The sequence below is a fragment of the Pantherophis guttatus genome, chromosome 4, assembly GCF_059756535.1.
Source record: "Pantherophis guttatus breed Tessera chromosome 4, ASM5975653v1, whole genome shotgun sequence".
Classification (NCBI taxonomy): Eukaryota; Metazoa; Chordata; class Lepidosauria; order Squamata; family Colubridae; genus Pantherophis; species Pantherophis guttatus.
In genome coordinates this window covers 140,632,182-140,652,048 of record NC_142066.1, presented here as the reverse complement: position 1 = coordinate 140,652,048, position 19,867 = coordinate 140,632,182, and the positions used below count along the sequence as shown (strand labels likewise).

The window sequence follows — 19,867 nt, the reverse complement described above, 5'->3', positions numbered from 1 at the left end:
TTGTCCCTATGCGAACATTGAAAAGGTAGTAGTAGCCATTGTAAGTCCCGGCAGTGTAAACGAACCCAAGGGACTATCCCAAAGGTAGAAACCATCTTGCCAAGAAGGCGAGACAGGGAGAGAATGGAAGAGGACCCCTGGTTTTGTACTCGGCTAGCTAAATCCCTAAGGCTGTCAACTCGGTCAGGGGAAAGGAAGACTTCCGAAGACAAGGTATCAATAACCGCCCCCAGGTGATGGATCCGAGTGGAAGGGGTTAAGTGGCTCTTAGTCCAGTTTACTGAGAACCCGTGACTCTGGAGGACCTGAAGGGTAGTAGCTAGGTCCGTCTGTGCGTGCTGCCAGGAGCGCAACAAAATTAGAACATCATCCAAATAAAAGGACACCCTAATTGGGAGAGTGGCTATATATTCCATAAGGGCAGCCATTATCTTGGTAAAGGCCCGGGGGGCTGAGGACAAGCCAAAAGGAAGGGCACGGTACTGATAATGTTTGTTATTATAACAAAAACGGAGGAATTTACGATGTTTAGGAAGGATGGGAACGTAGAGGTAGGCTTCAGTTAAGTCCACGGAAGACAAAAAATCCCCCTCCCGAATACAAAGTAAAATCATGTGTAGGGAATGCATCTTGAACCGGTGATAAGTTATGTGCCGGTTCAAGGATTTCAAATCAAGGATTGGGCGCCAGTCCCCTGAGGGCTTTTGTACTAAAAAGAGCCGAGAGTAAAACCCTTGGCCAAATTCAATAGGGGGCACCGGCTGGATGGCTCTTATAGTCAACAAGTGACGGATAGCCGCTTCCACTTGGGCTCACTTAGTTCTGTTAAGAGAGACTGGGCAACGTATAAACCTACTAGGAGGGGTAGACAAAAACTCAAGGGAAAGGCCGAATTTGATGGTATTTTTAACCCACTCATCGGAAATGGTATTCTCCCAGGCCTGGGAGAAAAGGGCCAAATGGCCCCCAAGCTGGGCAGGAATGAGACCCCTAGCGAGACCTTCGGAAGGGGCGGCCTCTACCACCCCTCTGGGGTCTTCTGGGGGGATATCTAGGACCCTGTCTGACCTGGTTGTCCTGATGGAAAGTCCCCCGCTGCTGGAAAGAACGCTGGGACCTCTGCTGGAAATAGCCAGAGTTGGAACCTCAAAAGGACTGCAATCAAAAGGAGCCAGACGAACAACCCTCTGCCCTGCGAGACATGGCTGGCAAGATCTTCCGGTGGTCCCTGGTCTCAGTTAGAAGGGGTTCAAGTGAAGGACCAAAAAGCTTGTCACCAGCATATGGTGATGAAGCCAGACGCCACTTATTACGAACGTCTGCCTGCCAATATTTTAATCACAACAACCTGCGAGAAGTGACTGAGGAGCCAATGGCCTTTGCGGAAAATCTGGCAGCATTCAAGGTGGCGTCCGCTGAAAATTCCACCGCTGCTAATATTTTGTTAATATCTTGATGTGTTCTCACATCAGAAGAGGGGATACGACCTTGCAGTTGTTTTAACCAGAGGATTGATGCCCGATTAAAAAAGGATGCGGCCGAAGCCGCTTGGACAGACCAGGCCGCCTCCTGGTGACCTTTGATGAGGGTTCGTTCTGTCTTTCTTTCTTCCGGGCGTAGGGACTCCTCTGCCGGGCCTGAAGAGGGTGAAGGTGATGAAAGGGCTGCTACTGGTGTGTCCACAGAGGGTATCTGCAAAAGAGAAGCATACTCCGCCGCCAAATTATATAAATGCCTATCCAGGCTGTTAGGGATTGGACCTGTACTGGGATTCTTCCATTGTCTCTGTAATACATCCGTAAATAATTTTGGGGCTGGCACTATTTCGGTTTGAATTGTAGGCACCTCAAATAAGGAAGAGGAAGTAGCAGATGTCCCTGGTTGAGGCTGGTCCTTGGCCTCTGGAAGGCCAAGACCAGTGTTGGTTTGAGCCTTGTATAATAAGGAGCGGAACATTTGGGGGCGAAACAAGCCGACAAAGGGGGGCTGATCAGGCTCCAAGCCCTCATCCTCAGATAAGTCCTGCTCAATGATGGCCTGTTCTTCCTCTCCTGAAAGGGAGCCCTGGCTGTCCCTGGAAGGGGAAACTGCCCTCGTTGGGGCCTGAGATGAGGCCTGCAAAGGTTGGGAGGTGACTGAAGGGGTATGGCGGCTCAAATAATCTGAAACTTTGGAAGATGCCCTCTCCTGTAACCCCTGGGCAATCCCCTGACTGATGGATTCAGCAATCAACTGGGCCAAAGCCGGAGTGACATCTAGCTTTTGGCCCTGAGAGGCCTGGTTGTCATGATCCCCAGAAGCCTGGGGAATAGGGCCTGGATCCTTAACCGTTTGTGGAGTAAGAGCCTCAGGAGCCACCGAAGGGAATACAGCTTCTGGCACTGGAGCTAAGGTATCATCTGTGATTGAAATATCAGGAGAGAGATCTGGCACAAAAGAAGGCTGTGGAATATCCTCTACTGTGACAGGGGTAGATAATGGTGCAGCGACAGAAGACGAAGAAGAAGGCCCAGGCTGAGCTCTCGAAGAGGAGGCTGCCTTATTACAGGCCTTCTCTATTGCATTATGTCTTCTCTGTTCCTCCCTGGACATTAGGGCCTGAGGAGGAGCTTGGATCCTGGGCCTCTTAGTTTGGGTACTAGCAGAAGTACCCTCTTCTGGATCCCGTGGTGGCTGAGGGCGCTTCCCCTTGTTGCCGTTACTATGAGCCCTGGCGTCCGCCATCTTGAAAGGGCTATAATATGGCCGCTAATTATCCGAATAAGAAATAAGCCCACCGAAGACCCGCAAGGGGCTGTACTCACTGCGCTGAGATAGTATTGTAAATAGCCGCAGAGAAGGCTTTAGGAAGTGCTAGCCAGCCGGTCAAAGCACTTCGAGATGCACGGAATTTTCTACGCGCTGACAAGCTGCAGGCCGATGGATGGTAAAGGCCGCGCTGTCCTCTGAGGCCTCAATTAGTCGCTCCAAGGGAAGCCTTCGGTAAAGTGCTAGCCAGCCGGCTTAAAGCACTAAAGGGAGGCGCGGAAGTCCCGTCACGCCCAAAAATGCCGCCGGGCGATCGATCGTCGTCTCCTTACCGCCCTTGCAGCCGCCCTTCCTGACTGCCGTGCCCGACAGTCAGAGAAGAGGCGTATCAGGTAAGTACCAACGCCCATTCTAGTATTCTGGTATCCCTTTTTAATAGTGACATCTATTCAGACTTATTTGGTTTTGCTGTCTTAATCTATCCTAAGGTACAGTCAGCCACTTATATGCTAATATCCATTTATAGTAGTTTGATATTTGGTTCAAATAAAAAAACATTGTCCTGTTTCATTTCAACTAGGAAATTAGCATTCATGTAGCAGATTAAATTTATCAACCTGAGGCTTTTGGTTAAAGTGGCTTATGATCATTTTTCATACCTATGACTGCATCCCCCTGGTCATGGGATCCAAATGTGGACACATTGCAAATGGTGTGTATTTATGACTGGGGTCATTTGATCACTTTTTGCAACATTGTGACAAGCAAAATCAATGGGGAAGCAAGATTTACTTAACAACTGTGGCAAGAAAAGTCGCAAAATGGGCAGAACTCACTGTCTTGACTAGCAAAAGAAGTTTTGGGCTCAATTGTGCTTGAAATCAAGGACTACCTGTATGTAGCTCTTAAATAGGACCGAACTTGTTTAAAAATGATTTGGAAGAACTGTTTTTTACCTCACCCAAGTATAAAATCTCTTTACCATACCTTAAAAAAGCCCAGGTTTCTTTCAGGTTTCCGTATAAGCTTATTAATTCCCATTAAGTAAATTCATTTTAATTAGTTAACCCATTAAGTACTAGCATCTTATTTTATGCTAATGTGGAAGCATGAAAAAAAAAATGCTTTAATAAGTAGAAAGTCAATAAGAGTTTTTATGGGGTCTTTACCATTTCTTCCAAATAATTTTCAAATTGTACATAACCCTGTTGTAAATCTTTTTCCAATGCTTGAAACAACCAGTTTGAAAAATATGTTCATACAGAATTTCTACGCTATTTTTTCCTAACATTTAAAAAATAATTTTGGAGTCTTTGTGGATTCTCAGTCATCCAGGTCATGCTTGTCCCAAAAGTGCTTTTTCAAAAGACAACTGATTTTTCTTTGAAGACATTTCGCTTCTCATTCAAGAAGCTTTTTCAGCTCTGGTTTTGGATGAAGAGAGGGATAACACTTTGGCTTGTATGGAATTAAAAATAGTGTTCTTTCCATTTTTAGGGTGCTTCTGGACCGAGCATATTCAGAGAACAACAGTGCACTTTGCCAGCTGGATTCAGAAACACCTTCCTTACAACTACACTCTTCAGTTAATCAAATTGCCAATACCTCAGAAACAAATACCTCGGACAGATATTTATCTAAAGACCTCAGTCAGATACTAGTCGATATCAAATCACGTAGATGGCGTCACTTTAGGCCTCGGACACCATCCCTAAATGACAGTGACAATGATGAACTTTCATATAGGAAATTGCACAGGAGTGTTAATCGAGCAGGCACAGCACAACCTGGGACCCAGACATGCAGTACCTCTATTCAAAGTAAAGATAGCAGTGGTGCAGCACACTTTGGTATGTTGATTTTGACTAATATAATTCTAAAAGTATTGATGCTGAAAGCCTAATTTTTATTTATTTTTTCCATATTTTTCCTTAATTGTTGATATTTATGCTGCCTGATTAAATGCCATGCTAAAATTAAAAATTGATATAGTAGATTTGTCCAGATTTATTGTATTTTTCGGAGTATAAAACGCACCAGACTATAAGACACATCTACCTTTTTTGGTGAGGAAAACAAGAAAAAAAAAACTGCCTCTGCCTCCCAGCAATTTTGCCTCATTGCAACAAACAACCTGCTTTACTTTCATTTTTGTTTTCAGCATAGCTTGATTAGCACAAGGGAAAAAAAATCTGCTTGCAGCAGAGGCCCGCTGAGAGTCTGGAGGCCGATCCAATCAACTTGTGCTAATTTTGCTGTGCTGAAGCTGAAAGGAACTGTTTGCTTGCTGCTTGCTGCAAGGAGGTAACTGCTGGGAGGCAGAGGCCAAAGTGGGTGGGCGGGGCTACATTCGGTGTATAAGACACACCTAAATTTTCACCCGCTTTTAGGGGGGTAAAGGTGCATCTTATACTCAGAAAAATATGGTAGTTTGTACTTTAATTATAGCTAAATTGTAATTATAGCTGTATTGAATCTATTTTGTTTTTAAATTTTTAGTAGAATTTTATAGAGTTCGTTCCTTACATTTCTTATTTATTTATATTTTTCAGTTTTGACAATGTATAATTTGCTATTAGGAATGCAAAAATAAGGAATTGATTTGAAACGTTCAAAACATCACCACTTAAAATCCAAAATTTAGTGATATACAAAATCGTGAAGAGTCCTGCTGGTTTAAAGGACCAACTTATGAGTTATATTTAATAGGACAAAAAGTTTAGAGATCGCCACTGAAATCTTCAGCCTGTAGCCTCTTGGGCAGTATATTTACATCTACATCATATCTTAAGGAAATGGTACAAATAAAAAAGTTTTTTGTTTTTGAGAAGCCATTAATATGTTGAAAAGAAACAATTCTATCCTGATTTCTTGTAAAAGGATCTTGTGTTTTTTTTCTAAAAAAAAAAGTCTTATATACATGATGTCTAAAAATGAGCAGGAATATTATTTTAAGACTACAGTGAGGAAGGGTTGATTTGTTTGTTGTTGTTTTTGGAAGTTCAGAATTATATTTCTAAACTGTAAACGATGAGTCAGACAAGCTGGGATACAGCTAAGAAGGATATGGCTTTTTGATTAAAGTACATTGCTATAGAATTCTGGAAGGAATTACTAAGATTTGTGTTAGTTAAATATGTAATTTGCAAATGTAAATCTTGAGAGTGTAATGTTTCAGTTGTGGTCATCGTCTTTTGTTATCTTTTGTAATTGATATAAACCCTTTTTAAATTATGTTGGAACGGTTCTGTAGCAATGTATATTTATTTCTTAAATAAAAGACGGGGAAATCATCTCTGATATGGATGAATAAAAAGAATGTATATAATAATGGCCGTAGCAATTTTATTAAGACTTTTGGTCATTTCAATTGTCTAATCATTTTGTTTACTATAATTGCTATTTATGACTTGAATAATGGATCAAGTCTGTATAAGACTCAAAACTTATTTTTATATCTAATTTCATCAGTCTGTTTGAATTACATAATTGATTCCAAACAGAAGTATGAAGATATTGGAATAGTATTTCATTTGATACCAAAATAAGTTAGAACTCTTGGCCCACCAAAGAAAACACATTTGTCTTACCTTGTTTTAGCAAATTTTCATTATAGCTGCCTGTCCTGCTCTAATGAGCTTGCCTGCTGCTGTATTGTTATTTTAGTTGCATGTGGAATAAATAGCTTGCATAACTAGGAAAAGTTAAAAACTGTAACTAAAGAAAAATTAGAATTTGACTATAAACTGTGAAATAATTTAAAATATATTCTACAATTTTCATAAACCTGGTTCATGGCTGATTGTTTGACATAGTTCAACAAGGTCTTTAGATGTTACAATTCAGTCATAATTTGAGGCTGCAAACTTATGTAGTCTTCCCCTTCTTCCCATTTTTACAATTCAATTTCATATTTGTCATTATTCAGAAAAGCCAGAATTTGCACTTCTTGTGAATATGGAAAATTGTGTTAATTTTCCAACTTAAATTGAAAACAAGTTATAAAATACTAGCTTGTAGTTGAATTACATTCATATGCGGTAGTAAACTGCTATTTATTCAATGAAAAATGTCACAGGAAGAATCTGTATTTTTGTAATCATGCCATTGTGGATCAGGTCTTTCTTAATGTAACTCATGCTTAGTCATCATTTTGTACTGCCGTTTGCTTTACCTGGGATTGCCCTTGGGGACTACTAGAAAATTTGCTAGTCCATAATCCTGTGGTGTGGTTATGGGCACAACTCAACACACCCATTTATTAATTCATTTATGAAAATATATATGGCCTCCCAACTCAGAGTGACTCTAGGCTGCTTATAAAACTCTTGTGACACTGCTGTTCTTTAATCTGCAAGTCACCAAATGTGCTTCAATGGATAGATAGAAAATATTTTCCACATGTTGTTATTCTCTTAATCATTGTTAAACTGAACAACACTTACGAAAAAACATCAGATTATTAGTATTTTCTCAGGTTTTGTAATATTTAAATTATAAATCATACAGAAAGAAAGCTAATAAAATAATCAGATTTTTAAAACTTTAAAGTCAAGATGTTTTGCAAGCATATTCTTCAGGGCAGTTTTCATGTGTTTATTTGCTGTTTTTCTCAATAAAATCTGCAAGATAGTGTGTGTTTCTGTGTGCCTAAACACTGTCTAGTTTAGTACCAAGACAATGTTGCAAATTAAACAAAATGCAATGGGTTGCCCTGAAACATTTCTAAAATAAAAGTTTCAAGCTCAAAATAAAATATATCATATTTGGAACAAAGCTGTTTTAACGTTAGAGCACTTTCAAAATAATTGGAAATAGCTTGATATACAGTTAGTCCTGAACTTATGACAGTTCTCTTAGTGACTGCTCAAAGTTACAACATCACTAAAAAAGTGACTTATGACTGTTTTTCACACTTACAAACATTGCAACATCCCCGTGGTTACGTAATCAAAATTTGGATACTTGCCAACTGGCTTATAGTTATGATGGTTAACAGTGTCCCAGGATCATGTGATTACCTTTTGCGACCTTCTGACCAGCAATGTCAATGGGGAAGCCAGATTCACTTTACAACTATGTTACTAACTTAACTGCAGTAATTCACTTAACAACTGTGGCAAGCAAGATCATAAAATGGGGCAAAACTCATTGAACAACTATCTTGCTTAGCAACTGAAATGTTGAACTCAATTATGGTTGATAGCTGAGGACTATTGAACATATTTTAAAATTCAAAACATTGTGCACCACAAGTCTAATATGTTGAGATGAAAGTTATATCAGTAATAGCTGAGAAATAAAATAGACCATAGGAAGAAAATTATTAGAATAAGTTCCTAGACTCATCAATTTGAGATGGGTGACAATATAAACTGAATTAATTAATACAATTTAAAGCTATCATAATCAACTAATTATGCACATTGCAATAGGGCCTCTGTGCACTGATCATTTCAGTTTGCATACTTCAATCATTAAAACATATATGCAAAGATGGGCATGCTTGAGTGAACCCAAGTATCCCTAATTTTTTCTAGAATCAAGCATTTAAAAACTATTTTTAAATTCAGACATAAAAATTTAGGGGAAGAAATTCAAACAAAATTTATATATGTGAATTTACATGGAACAAACAAAAGCCTACATATGCAATTGTTTTTGTTGGGAAAATACCAGGATTGTGTGTTCCATACAATTTTGGCTTGCACATCTCAAACCACCGTTTCATTTGCCACATGAAAAATCATTTTTAAAAATGAAGTTTTCAATAGAAATTTAATATAGAACAGAAACCACTTGTTTAAAATGAAAAAAATTCTAAGCATTCCTAAAGAACTCTGTGGTATAACCAGTATGGTTATTCTATTACTTGCATTTTATGAGTCTATACAAGCTATGAAATCAGATAAAGAAAGGCTACCAATGGGAACAGTGATGTGAAATACTGCACAAGTATTTTTTGTTTGGAAGTTAATTTATATTAGGTTTTGTTCAATAATAGTAATAGCAATTAGACTTATATACGGCTTTACAGTGCTTTATAGCCCTCTCTAAGCAGTTTACAAAATCAGCATATTGCCCCCAACAATCTGGCTCCTCATTTTACTAACCTTGAAAGGATGGAAGGCTTGAGTAAACCTTAATCCTGGCGAGACTTGAAACTGCCAAACTGCTCACAGTCAGCAGAAGTAGCCTGCAATACTGCATTCTAACCACTGCGTCACCACAATTTATTTATGCTGTAGCTACCTACATTTTCTTATGTATACATTGTTCAGTGGAATGGAATTAATAATGGAATTAATATGAATATCTAATTATTATTCTGACTACATTTTCTTCCACCACTGTACCCTTAACAACATTTTTGTATAGACTTATTTTCATTCCATATTCCAAAAGTCAATACCACAAACAGTTATATTGGCATAATTGTTTGTTATGCAATATATAAATTATTGACTTTGCAGCACTATATTTTTCTCATAGGTGTATTAAGTACAAATAGACTCAATTTAAATAGATGAATATTAAGGCTACATCCAGCCAAATTTGTTTAAAACTTAAATGTTTTTGCTGCAGTTTAAAGCCTAAAAGCCATCATTCCTTGATATTTGGCGGGAAATAAAACACGAACTCTGACATTTTTCTACACTGGAATACTCTGACACCTCTAGATAGGCAAAAGTTTTATGAAGATTAGTTTGGAATTGTAGTTATGAAGGCTACATTAATCAAAAGTGTATGGTGCACCAATAATTCTATCTCAACCATCTCCCTTACTTCATTTTATGTGCACAGAACAAAATTCTACATAAGTAATCTGTTTTTGAAACTTGACATGTATCTTGTCTTGTGCATGGAATTAAAAAGTAGACGTGAGTTTTAATTTTCTGTCAGGAAGTTTAAATAATACCTGATGAAGTAAAGTGTCCAAATTTCTGTATTTAAAACAAATTGAATTGAATTTGGGAAAGTTGCCATTTTGTTCTAGAAACAAAGTTTATAATGTATTATTCTGTCTAAATTCACTTTAAAAGTTGGCATTAGGGAGATTTTTATTAAGATGCAGTGAAACAAAAATTGCAATGAAACGTTTCTATTTTTAGAACTCTCCATAGACAATAAATAGTATAATATAGTCTTTCTACATTCCTCTGTAAATTAACATAATCAACTCCATTCTTATTGACTGGATTTTCCCCCCAGATGGGTTAATTGAGGGAAGTTGAATTATTACAATATCACCATTTATATTTTGATATACATAGTTACATATACATACATAAATTCTCAGTTGAATATCAGTATTATCAAAATTTAGGAACAAGGAACATATATTAGCTGATATGAGTATCAGAAATTCTGCTACTATGATGATCAGAATACAACAATTTGCGTTCTATAACAGCAGTTCAAATACTTAATCTTGCATGGTTTACAACCAACCTTTATTTTGGAAGTGCAGTTAGTATGAGATCCCACTAGAGGTGGAGTACTAAATAAATGTACTATGATTAAGACCTGTGCATTTTTAGAATTTAAACTAGGGGATGCACATATTGGTCTACATATTTTGATACAGTATTCTCTCATTTTATATTTTGTTCAGCATTTACAGCCGAACAATACCAGCATCATCAACAACAACTGGCACTAATGCAGAAGCAGCAGCTTGCACAAATTCATCAACAGCAAGCAAATAGTAATTCTGCGAACGCTTCACAGGTGAGGGAATTGCCTGTATTATGATTTATTCCTCATTTTTTCCACCAGGGGTCATCTCTAATTCTCAACTGTTGCCATAACATCTTGCAACTAACCAACAGAAAAATGGCTTTCGCTTGAATCTTCATCTTAGCCATACGCTAGTGTTTAGAAGTTATGCTTCAGGTGAGTATAGATGGCACTAATGCTGCCCCTTGTAACAGAAAAAGGTGATTCAGCATTGTAAATATGCAGCAGAGGAAAACAAGAATTGTCTGGTTGATGTCAACAACATCGCAATATTGAATGCGTATTCCAAAGGAATAGAACTTGCATTAATGCTGGCCAGTCTTGATGGATACCACTATTCAAAAAAATTCTGGATAACTCATTAATTTAAATTGTATACACTTGCTTTCCCTTCTATCCTCCACTAAATTTACAGATCAATCCCTATTTAATGTGAATGGCATCATATATTTTAAACCCTTCAATGTTTTCAGAAAATAAAGCTTTTTATCTCTTATTAGTAATTAACTTAATAAGGGTTAGAGCAGCTAATCACGATATATAGTATTTGGCTGAATTTCTTGATTTATACAAGTGTTTAAAAAATACAAGATGCTACAGTTTAAAATTCCAGTGAAAAGAACTTCTTTATTTAGTCAGAAAATACCAATAATTAATTTTATGATTGTGTATATACTTACGCATGCTAGTAATCAAGTATTTGCTTGGGAAAAAATGAAATTGAGTTTTTAAGCAGATCTTTAGTGCATGCCTTTGTGGCTGTTACTTCTCTTAGGATTGTGAACTGTTTGTTCCCATATATTCTATACTATATACCAGGGGTGTCACTATATAGTAGTTTTGAATTTTAAAAAATGTTCCATACTTAACTCTTAACAGAAACTGGTGACTTTTCCATTCTCTATTGTTGAGCTCAGAGATATATTGTAATATGTGATAATAGCTTGATGTTATTTTTTTTTCTCTTTAAAAGGGTTTTAATTCCAAGACATTGGATTCTGTCAGTGCTCAGTTTGCTGCTTCAGCCTTGGTTACATCAGAACAGCTCATGGGATTCAAAATGAAGGATGATGTGGTGCTTGGAATTGGGGTGAATGGCATCCTTCAAGCCTCAGGTAAGAAGTGGTAATGATTGTTGTGTCAAAAAGTATAATTGCGGATGGGTGGGGGAAATGTGGGAGAAGAGAGAGAGTTAAATCAATAACTTATTATTTTCATTGGGTTGACTTTTTTTTTTTATTTCACAGGAGTATATAAGGGCTTACACTTCAGTAATACTACGCCTACAGCACTTGTACATACAAGCTCATCAACAGCAGGTTCAGCCTTGTTACAGCCTTCAAATATAACACAGACTTCAAGTTCCCACAGTGCACTGAGTCACCAAGTAACTGCTGCCAATTCTGCAACAACTCAGGTTCTGTTTGGGAACAACATTAGATTAACTGTACCCTCATCTGTTGGCACTGCAAACTCTATTAATACGCTCAATGCACGGCACATACCTAGGACTCTAAGTGCTGTTCCATCATCTGCCTTAAAGCTGGCTGCAGCAAACTGTCAGGTGCCCAAGGTGCCAGCCTCATCCTCTGTGGACACAATACCAAGGTAAGTACTTTGTCGTGTTGAAATCTTCAAGTTGAAAAAGAAGACTTTTATAGATGTCTAAGCAAAGTGGTATCAGTAGAAAATTCTTTCAAACAATCTCTAATTTCTGCATTAAATTCTTAGTGAAAATGGAAGTTCTATAATCAGAAATATTGAATAATTTGTGATGTTTATATCAAAAGTGGGACAGACTACTTTTGTAAAATTTGATTTTCAAAAAAAAGGGCCTTGGTGCTGCTGAACAATAAACACCTAGGAAAGTCTACTTAATTCACAGCTTCCTAATTTTCATTGATTTCATTTAGTAAAATTGGAACCTACTAATCATTTATTGTAAGGATTATAAAGATCTCACTTTTTATGCTTTTGATCTTATTATCTTTTGTTTTTCATTTTTCTATTTTTGTTGTAGATTTGGGTATCCCAAGAATATTAATACCTCCAACTTGGAAATGTGTATATAGTAATACTTGCAACATTAAGGTTGATGTGTTCTAGCTCTGAAAATAATAATGCATGTGATCAAATTACCACCTATCGTCCCCCCTCCCAATCTTTTTATTTTCAACATTAAAGCCAGTGTGCTGTAATCATTAACCTGTTGGAATAGCTCCAAAGAGGACATCCTTGGCCATGGGAGTTTTGTCAGACCAAACTATATCACAAGTGGTGGTTTTGCAAAAAAATGAGAACCGGGTGCTGTGGATACCACCTTCAGCTCCTGAACAAAAGGCGGTATATAAATCAGACAAAATATTAAATAATAGGATAGGATATTACCTAGAAATTCTGGGGCTGCAGATAGGAACTCAAATAAAAAATACCAGATTTCTCCATTGATTTCTTCAAGAGATCTTTAGGATTCAAGATTGACTCAAAGAATCCTACATTTGTTTTTTGATTAATTTTATTGATTTTGTCATTATTGCCCATTGGGAGGTTGAAGGGGATGGCATTGGATTATTTTATTTATTTTATTTTTATTTTATTTATTTGATTTGTATACCGCCCTACTCCCGAAGGACTCAGGGCGGTGAACAGCCAACAATAAAATACATAAATACACAAAATTTAAAAACCCGATAAAATCAAATTAAACTTTTTGGCCCAGACAAATTAAAATACCCCAATAATTTAAAAACAGATTAAAATTTACATATTTTAAAAAGGGAAGAGATCAGGCCAAGCCCGCTTGATGGAATAAAAAGGTCTTCACAGCACGGCGGAAGGAGCGCAGATCCGGGATCCTCCGTATCTCCGGGGGGAGCTCATTCCAGATGGTAGGTGCCCCCACAGAGAAGGCTCTCCCCCTAGGGGCCGCCAGTCGACACTGTTTGGCTGACGGCACCCGGAGGAGTCCCTCTCTATGAGAGCGTACTGGCCGGTGGGAGGCTATTGGTGGTAGTAGGCGGTCCCGTAAATAACCAGGCCCTAAGCCATGGAGCGCTTTAAAGGTGGTAACCAAAACCTTGAAGCGCACCCGGAAGACCACCGGGAGCCAGTGCAGCTCGCGCAGGAGAGGTGTTACATGGGAGCGCCATGTCGCTCCCATTACCACCCGCGCGGCCGCACTCTGCGCCAGTTGGAGCCTCCGGGTGCTCCTCAAGGGGAGCCCCATGTAGAGAGCATTACAATAGTCCAGGCGGGAGGTGACGAGGGCATGAGTGACCGTGCGTAACGAGTCCCGATCCAGAAAGGGACGCAACTGGCGAATCAGGCGGACCTGATAAAAAATCCTCCCGGTCACGGCCGTCAAGTGCTCTTCTAAAGACAGCCGTGAATCCAGGAGGACACCCAAGTTGCGAGCCCTCTCTGTGGGGGCCAATGATTCGCCCCCAATAGTCAGTGATGGCGTCAACTGGCTATATCGGGACGTCGGAAACCACAGCCACTCGGTCTTGGATGGGTTGAGCCTGAGCCTGTTCCTCCCCATCCAGATCCGTACGGCCTCCAGGCACCGGGACATCACTTCAAGGGCATCGTTGGGGTGATCCGGGGTGGAGATGTACAGCTGGGTGTCATCAGCGTACTGATGGTACTCCACCCCGAAACCACGGATGATCTCGCCCAGTGGCTTCACATAAATGTTGAACAGGAGAGGTGAGAGGACCGACCCTTGCGGCACCCCACATATGAGGGGCCTCGGGGTCGACCTCTGTCCCCCTGTCAACATGGACTGCGACCGGTCAGAGAGAAAGGAGGAGAACCACCGCAACACAGTGCCTCCCACCCCTAACTCTTCCAACCGGTGCAGCATGATACCATGGTCGATGGTATCAAAAGCCGCTGAGAGATCTAACAGGACCAGGACAGAGGAGCACCCCCTGTCCCGAGCCCTCCAGAGATCATCAACCAACGCGACCAATGCCGTTTCCGTGCTGTACCCGGGCCTGAAGCCCGACTGGAACGGATCCAGATACATCGTTTCATCCAGGTGCTGGGGAAGCTGTTGCGCAACCACACTCTCAACAACCTTTGCCACAAAACGAAGGTTGGAGACCGGACGATAATTTACCAACATTGCCGGGTCCAGGGAAGGCTTCTTGAGGAGAGGCCTCACCACCGCCTCTTTCAAGGCGGAAGGAAAGACACCCTCACCCAGCGAAGCATTTATAATCCCCTGGAACCAGCCTCGTGTCACCTCCCGAGAAGCCAGCACTAACCAGGAGGGACACGGGTCCAATAAACAAGTGGTCGCGTTCAGTCTACCCAGAATCCTGTCCACGTCCTCAGGGGTCACAGGATCAAACTCATCCCAGATAACATTCTCAAGACCTGCCCCAGTCCCTCCCCCTGAGACTATCCAGTCGGAGTCCAGATCTTCCCGAATCTGAGCGATTTTGTCATACAGATATTGGACAAAATCCTTGGCTCTACCCTCCAAGGGGTCCTCCCGCGCTTCCTGGTGGAGCAGGGAGCGGGTCACCCTAAACAGGGCGGCCGGGCGATTATCTGATGATGCAATAAGAGCAGCAAAATAGCTACATTTCGCTGCTTTTATCGCCACTAGGTAATTCCTAATATGAGCTCTTACCAGTGTCCGGTCAGATTCAGAAAGACTGGCCCTCCAACTACTCTCTAGGCGTCTTTTCCGGCGCTTCAACTCCCTCAGCTCCTCAGTGAACCAAGGAGCTAAATGAGATCGGCGCCAGGTCAGAGGCCGCAAAGGCACGACCCGATCCAGAGCTCCAGCGGCCGCCCTATCCCAGGCGGCCACTAGGTCTCCAGTCGAGGCGTGTGCCAGAGCCTCAGGGAATGGCCCAAGCTCCATCTGGAACCTATCCGGTTCCATCAGGCGCCTGGGGCGGAACCATCTTACCGGCTCCGCCTCCCTGCGGCGGGGTGTAGCGGTTCGAAGGTCGAGACGAAGGAGAGAGTGATCAGACCATGACAAGGGCTCGGTGACTATATCCCCTATCTCGAGATCACTCAACCACTGTCCAGAGACAAAAACCAGATCCAGCGTGTTTCCCCCCGTGTGGGTAGGGCCATGAATTAACTGGGTCAGGTCCATGGCTGTCATGGAAGCCATGAACTCCCGAGCCACCTCAGATGCCTCACCAACGGACGGCAAGTTGAAATCCCCCATGACCATAAGCCTAGGGGTCTCAACCGCCACCGTGGCGATGACACTGAGTAGCTCGGGCAGGGCTGCTGCCACATGGCAGGGAGCCAGGTATGTGATCAGCAAACCCATCTGAACCCCGTGGCCCCATTTCACAAGGAGGGATTCACAGCCGGCCGTCTGAGGAACAGTGGCCTCCCTCGGTCTCAGACCTTCGTTAATAATAACCGCTACCCCCCCGCCCCTACCCTGCAACCTCGGCTGATGGAATGCGCGGAAACCTGGTGGGCACATTTCAACAAGAGGGACCCCCCCCTCTTGGCCCAACCAGGTTTCCGTAATACCTGCCAGGTCCGCTCCCCCCTCCTGAACAAGATCACAAATGAGGGGGGCTTTATTTACTACAGACCTGGCATTGCATAACATCAGACGGAGGCCAGGGCCCTGAGGATCTGCGCCACCTGGAAAACGAGTGGAGCTTTGGGGGCCGGAGCGCGCCACCGCTCGAAGACAGCGGGCGCGCGCTCCCCTAACATGATATGGCCCCCTGCTCCCGCCATATCTACCCCTCCCACCCACGGTACTGATGATAAAAACCTTATCTGGATGAACTTTATCCCCTCTCTTGACCCCGGGCCCCCCACCCCCCATGCCGTGCTCCACAGCCTTACCTGGCCCTCCCCTTAGTGGGTTATCCCCCATACCCACGGCCTTACTTCTGATCCAACCCTCCCCCCCCCCGGAACCCCTTAAGACATTTGCTAAAACTTTATCTAAAAAACCCCTCAACCCCCTCTTCGTGACATGCCACCTCTCTGGGTTCCAAAGCCCTTCATCGAGGTAGGCCTTCGATAACATGGAAGGCCAGGCTTGCGAGAGGGGGGAGTCTCGCAAGGCAAAGAGGGATTAATTTACTTATATTCAATCCTAGCTGCATTAAATCTGCAGGTAGTGTTCTTTTCTTGGAGATGTTTAGGAATATGTTTAATCAACCACCTAAAAAAATAAATTGATTAGTATCTCAGTTTGAAGTGTAACTGGTTTATTTTTACACAGTGTTTCAATAAGTATGAGACAACACTGATTGAAATTGGAAAGAAATATATTATTACACTACACTGACATTCCAAACATGGAATATAAGTACTTTTACCATGTTTTTAAGTGTGACATTTTCCAATTTAGATACTCAACCAATGTATTTTTGTTCTGTTTTTATTTTTCAGGGAAAACCATGAAACAGAAAAGTCAGCACTGAACAATATAGCAGACAATACAGTAGCAATGGAGGTGACGTAGTTTCTGAGTAACGAAACTTCAGTCTTCGGGAACTTGTTTAGGTGCTATGCATCAGTAGCAATTTGAATGCAAGGGATGTTGGAATGCAGCATATTGTATTTCCATGGCAGCTGTGGGGACTTGACAGCAATGCACATCTCTCATGCTTTGGTTTTTCTATTCTTATTGTTAATAGGAAAAAAATCAATACCTGTAAATTAAGACAACAGCAATTATCTGTACAGTACTGCATATTTGTAATACCCTTGTATATATGTTACTTGAATACAGAACCGTTCATTTGTGATGCTTTGCACTTGGGACGGGGGGAGGGAGAATTGCAACAAAGTAAGAGTGTAAGAAGTGAGATTGTATAAAGATGAAGTGTCATGACATCATGTGCATGGTGCGGAACCTGCTGTTTTATCTATTTATTGTGCTGTGTTTACAGTTTTTGTACACTGTACCTTCATTGGTTCCTGTGCTGTAGTAAATGTGTTAGGTAGCTGTGGACTCCTTGGTATTTTGTAAATGATATTAACATAACTTGGTTCCCCCTCTGGGTCCTTGAGTTTTTTGTGTATCATGTGAAAAATGGTGACATACATACAGAATTTTTTAAAAAGACATCAGTTTAAAAATGGGGAATGTGCTACTCAATATGATCTTCCTGTTTTAAAATCACAAGGCAAGTAACAAACTAAAGATGAAGTCTCATGGATTCTATTCAACTGACTAGCTCACAAGCATGTGTGCAGTTTCTGGTACTTAAAGCACTAAAGTTATGTTGCTGCTCTTCATATAGCCCCTTCTGTTGTCCCATTTTCTTATGCACCAAAATAGTGGTGTCAAATCAAGTATGCAAATGGAGTCCTTACAACTGGAGTTTTATGTTGTCTTGCCATTCTTTTAATCACAAATTATATTTTTTTATTGTGTAATTGTTATTAAAGACTTCATTCTTGTTCTTTTTGAAAAAAAAAAGCTAAAAGGGAAAAGAATGCAGTAATTGCTGTACATGTCTCATCATTCCAATTTCTGAAAACAGCCAGCTTTCCTTCCCCAACCCCCAACCCCCTTTTCTTTTAATATTCTCCAAAAGGCTGAAAGACCAGAACCACAACTCTCGGGTGCCTTTCTTTGGAAATATTTGCTGTCTCTTCTGTGAAGAGAATGATTCTTAGGACTCTACTACTAGTGCTTTGTTAGTACCGGTCTGAATGCCCATTCTGATGGCTTACATTATCCTTAAGGTTTTTAATCCCACCTGGAATTGTGATAGAACTCTCACAAAATAAACCCAGGGCATTACATGTTGACTGAGAACGTGTGTGATGTGTTATACTACTTTCATTTTATGAATTCATTTATTCTGAGAGAATGTGACCCAAACAGCTGAGCATGCTTGTTTTAAATTAAAATATTTTAAAAGTAATGCAGTAAATGAATTAATGTGGCTCACTGATCAATGGCTTCCACTGTCCATAGAGACTGTTGAGAGTTGTTAAATCAAAATGGGGCAAAGAACTGGTCTACTTTGGACTTCGCTTTGAAGTGGAGTGAAACATTGGGTGAATCAAGCCTGGTACAAGAAGCCAAAGCAGAAAGAGGTGTGTGTTGCTTTTGCAAAAATTTCCAGAATCTTTCAAATTCATGTTTACAAAAACAAAAAAATAAAATTACAGATCATTGCAGACAGAAATATCTCAGATGGATTACAGTTGCCATAAAAAATAAGGTTTCATTGAATAATTATTGAGCGCAAAATAATGGAAATCTCTTGATAAACAAATCTATTGCCAAGCTTTTCAGGCAAAATACCTAACAATCCTTTACATTATTAATTTTGGCAAGTTGCTTTTATCTCCCTAATAATTATATCTGAGAATACAGAAGTAAATTATGATTTGGGGGAGGTCTGGAGGAAAGCACGCTTTCCTAGAATTGGAGGGATTCTACAATTATTAGCTATAGGAACTCCAGCATTTTTAAGAGAGAGAATATCCCCATCGGGAATTTGCTAGCTCTGCCTAAAACCCAACAGGAACTAGGAGATGTTTGCAGTCTCCTGACAGCCAGATGATTAGGACAGAAAGCTCTAAAATCAGCTGCCATTTCTGCAAGGAATTGTCAGAGCACTGAAAATAGTGGCTGCTTCCAGGAGGCATGGGGAGTAGATCCAAGCACTGGGGTTTCCCAGCAAAGTGGGATGGGAATAGATCATGGTGCTGTAGCATCCCTGTGATAATTCATAAGGGTGAATGTCCATAGAGCCGGTGCAGCCACTTTGAAATGGGGTTGTGTGTAGGGGGGGGAAGGTTTTGGTTGTAACTTTGGCCATTAAGTGACAGGTATCTTAAGGACTACCTGTAATCAATCTTACCTTAAATATATACTCTGTAATTTCTCTAAAAAATTAAGAGAAATCAGAAAAGCAAAGATAATGACAACAGCTACAGATGGACATGAAAAATTTAAAATCAACAAGGAGAAAATTGAATTAGTTCAATAATTTATCTTTGTTGGATCCAAAATTGTTCATGATGGCAGTTCTCCTGAAATCAAATGCAGGATAACCTTAGGCCGCACTGCAATGGTTAACATACTGTAAATAAGATCTTCAAAAGCAGAGATAGTAATATAAATACAAAAAGCGTGTTAATTAGAGCAATAGTCTTCACTGTAATGATGAATGAGTATGAGAACTGGACACTAAAAACGGCTGACTAAAAAAGAAGTGACACCTTTGAACTATGTTGCTGGTGTAAATTACTGCATGCACCATTGATGGCGAACCTTTCAGCACCAAGTGCTGAAAAGATCATGTGGACACATTGTGTGTACGTGCACACTCATTGGGGGGGCGCTCCGGAAAAGCCAAATGTCTGGGTTCTAGTGCCATGTGCACCCAACAATCACCTGGCCAGC

General features: G+C 40.7%; 1 protein-coding gene across 7 annotated transcripts in view; it reads left to right on the top strand.

Annotated features, from left to right (window-relative positions):
- The window catches only part of EPC1 (enhancer of polycomb 1), a 126,735-nt gene extending 108,470 nt beyond the window's left edge, over positions 1-18,265 (top strand). For all 7 annotated transcript variants that reach the window (XM_087892998.1, XM_034402604.3, XM_087892997.1 and 4 more), the window contains 5 exons: positions 4,246-4,598; positions 10,364-10,479; positions 11,462-11,603; positions 11,736-12,096; positions 16,888-18,265. In XM_087892998.1, coding sequence (XP_087749124.1) covers positions 4,246-4,598; positions 10,364-10,479; positions 11,462-11,603; positions 11,736-12,096; positions 16,888-16,960 — 1,045 coding nt within the window. In that variant the 3' untranslated portion in view covers positions 16,961-18,265. The remainder of the gene's footprint in view (positions 1-4,245; positions 4,599-10,363; positions 10,480-11,461; positions 11,604-11,735; positions 12,097-16,887) is intronic.
- Positions 18,266-19,867: the final 1,602 nt, after the last annotated feature.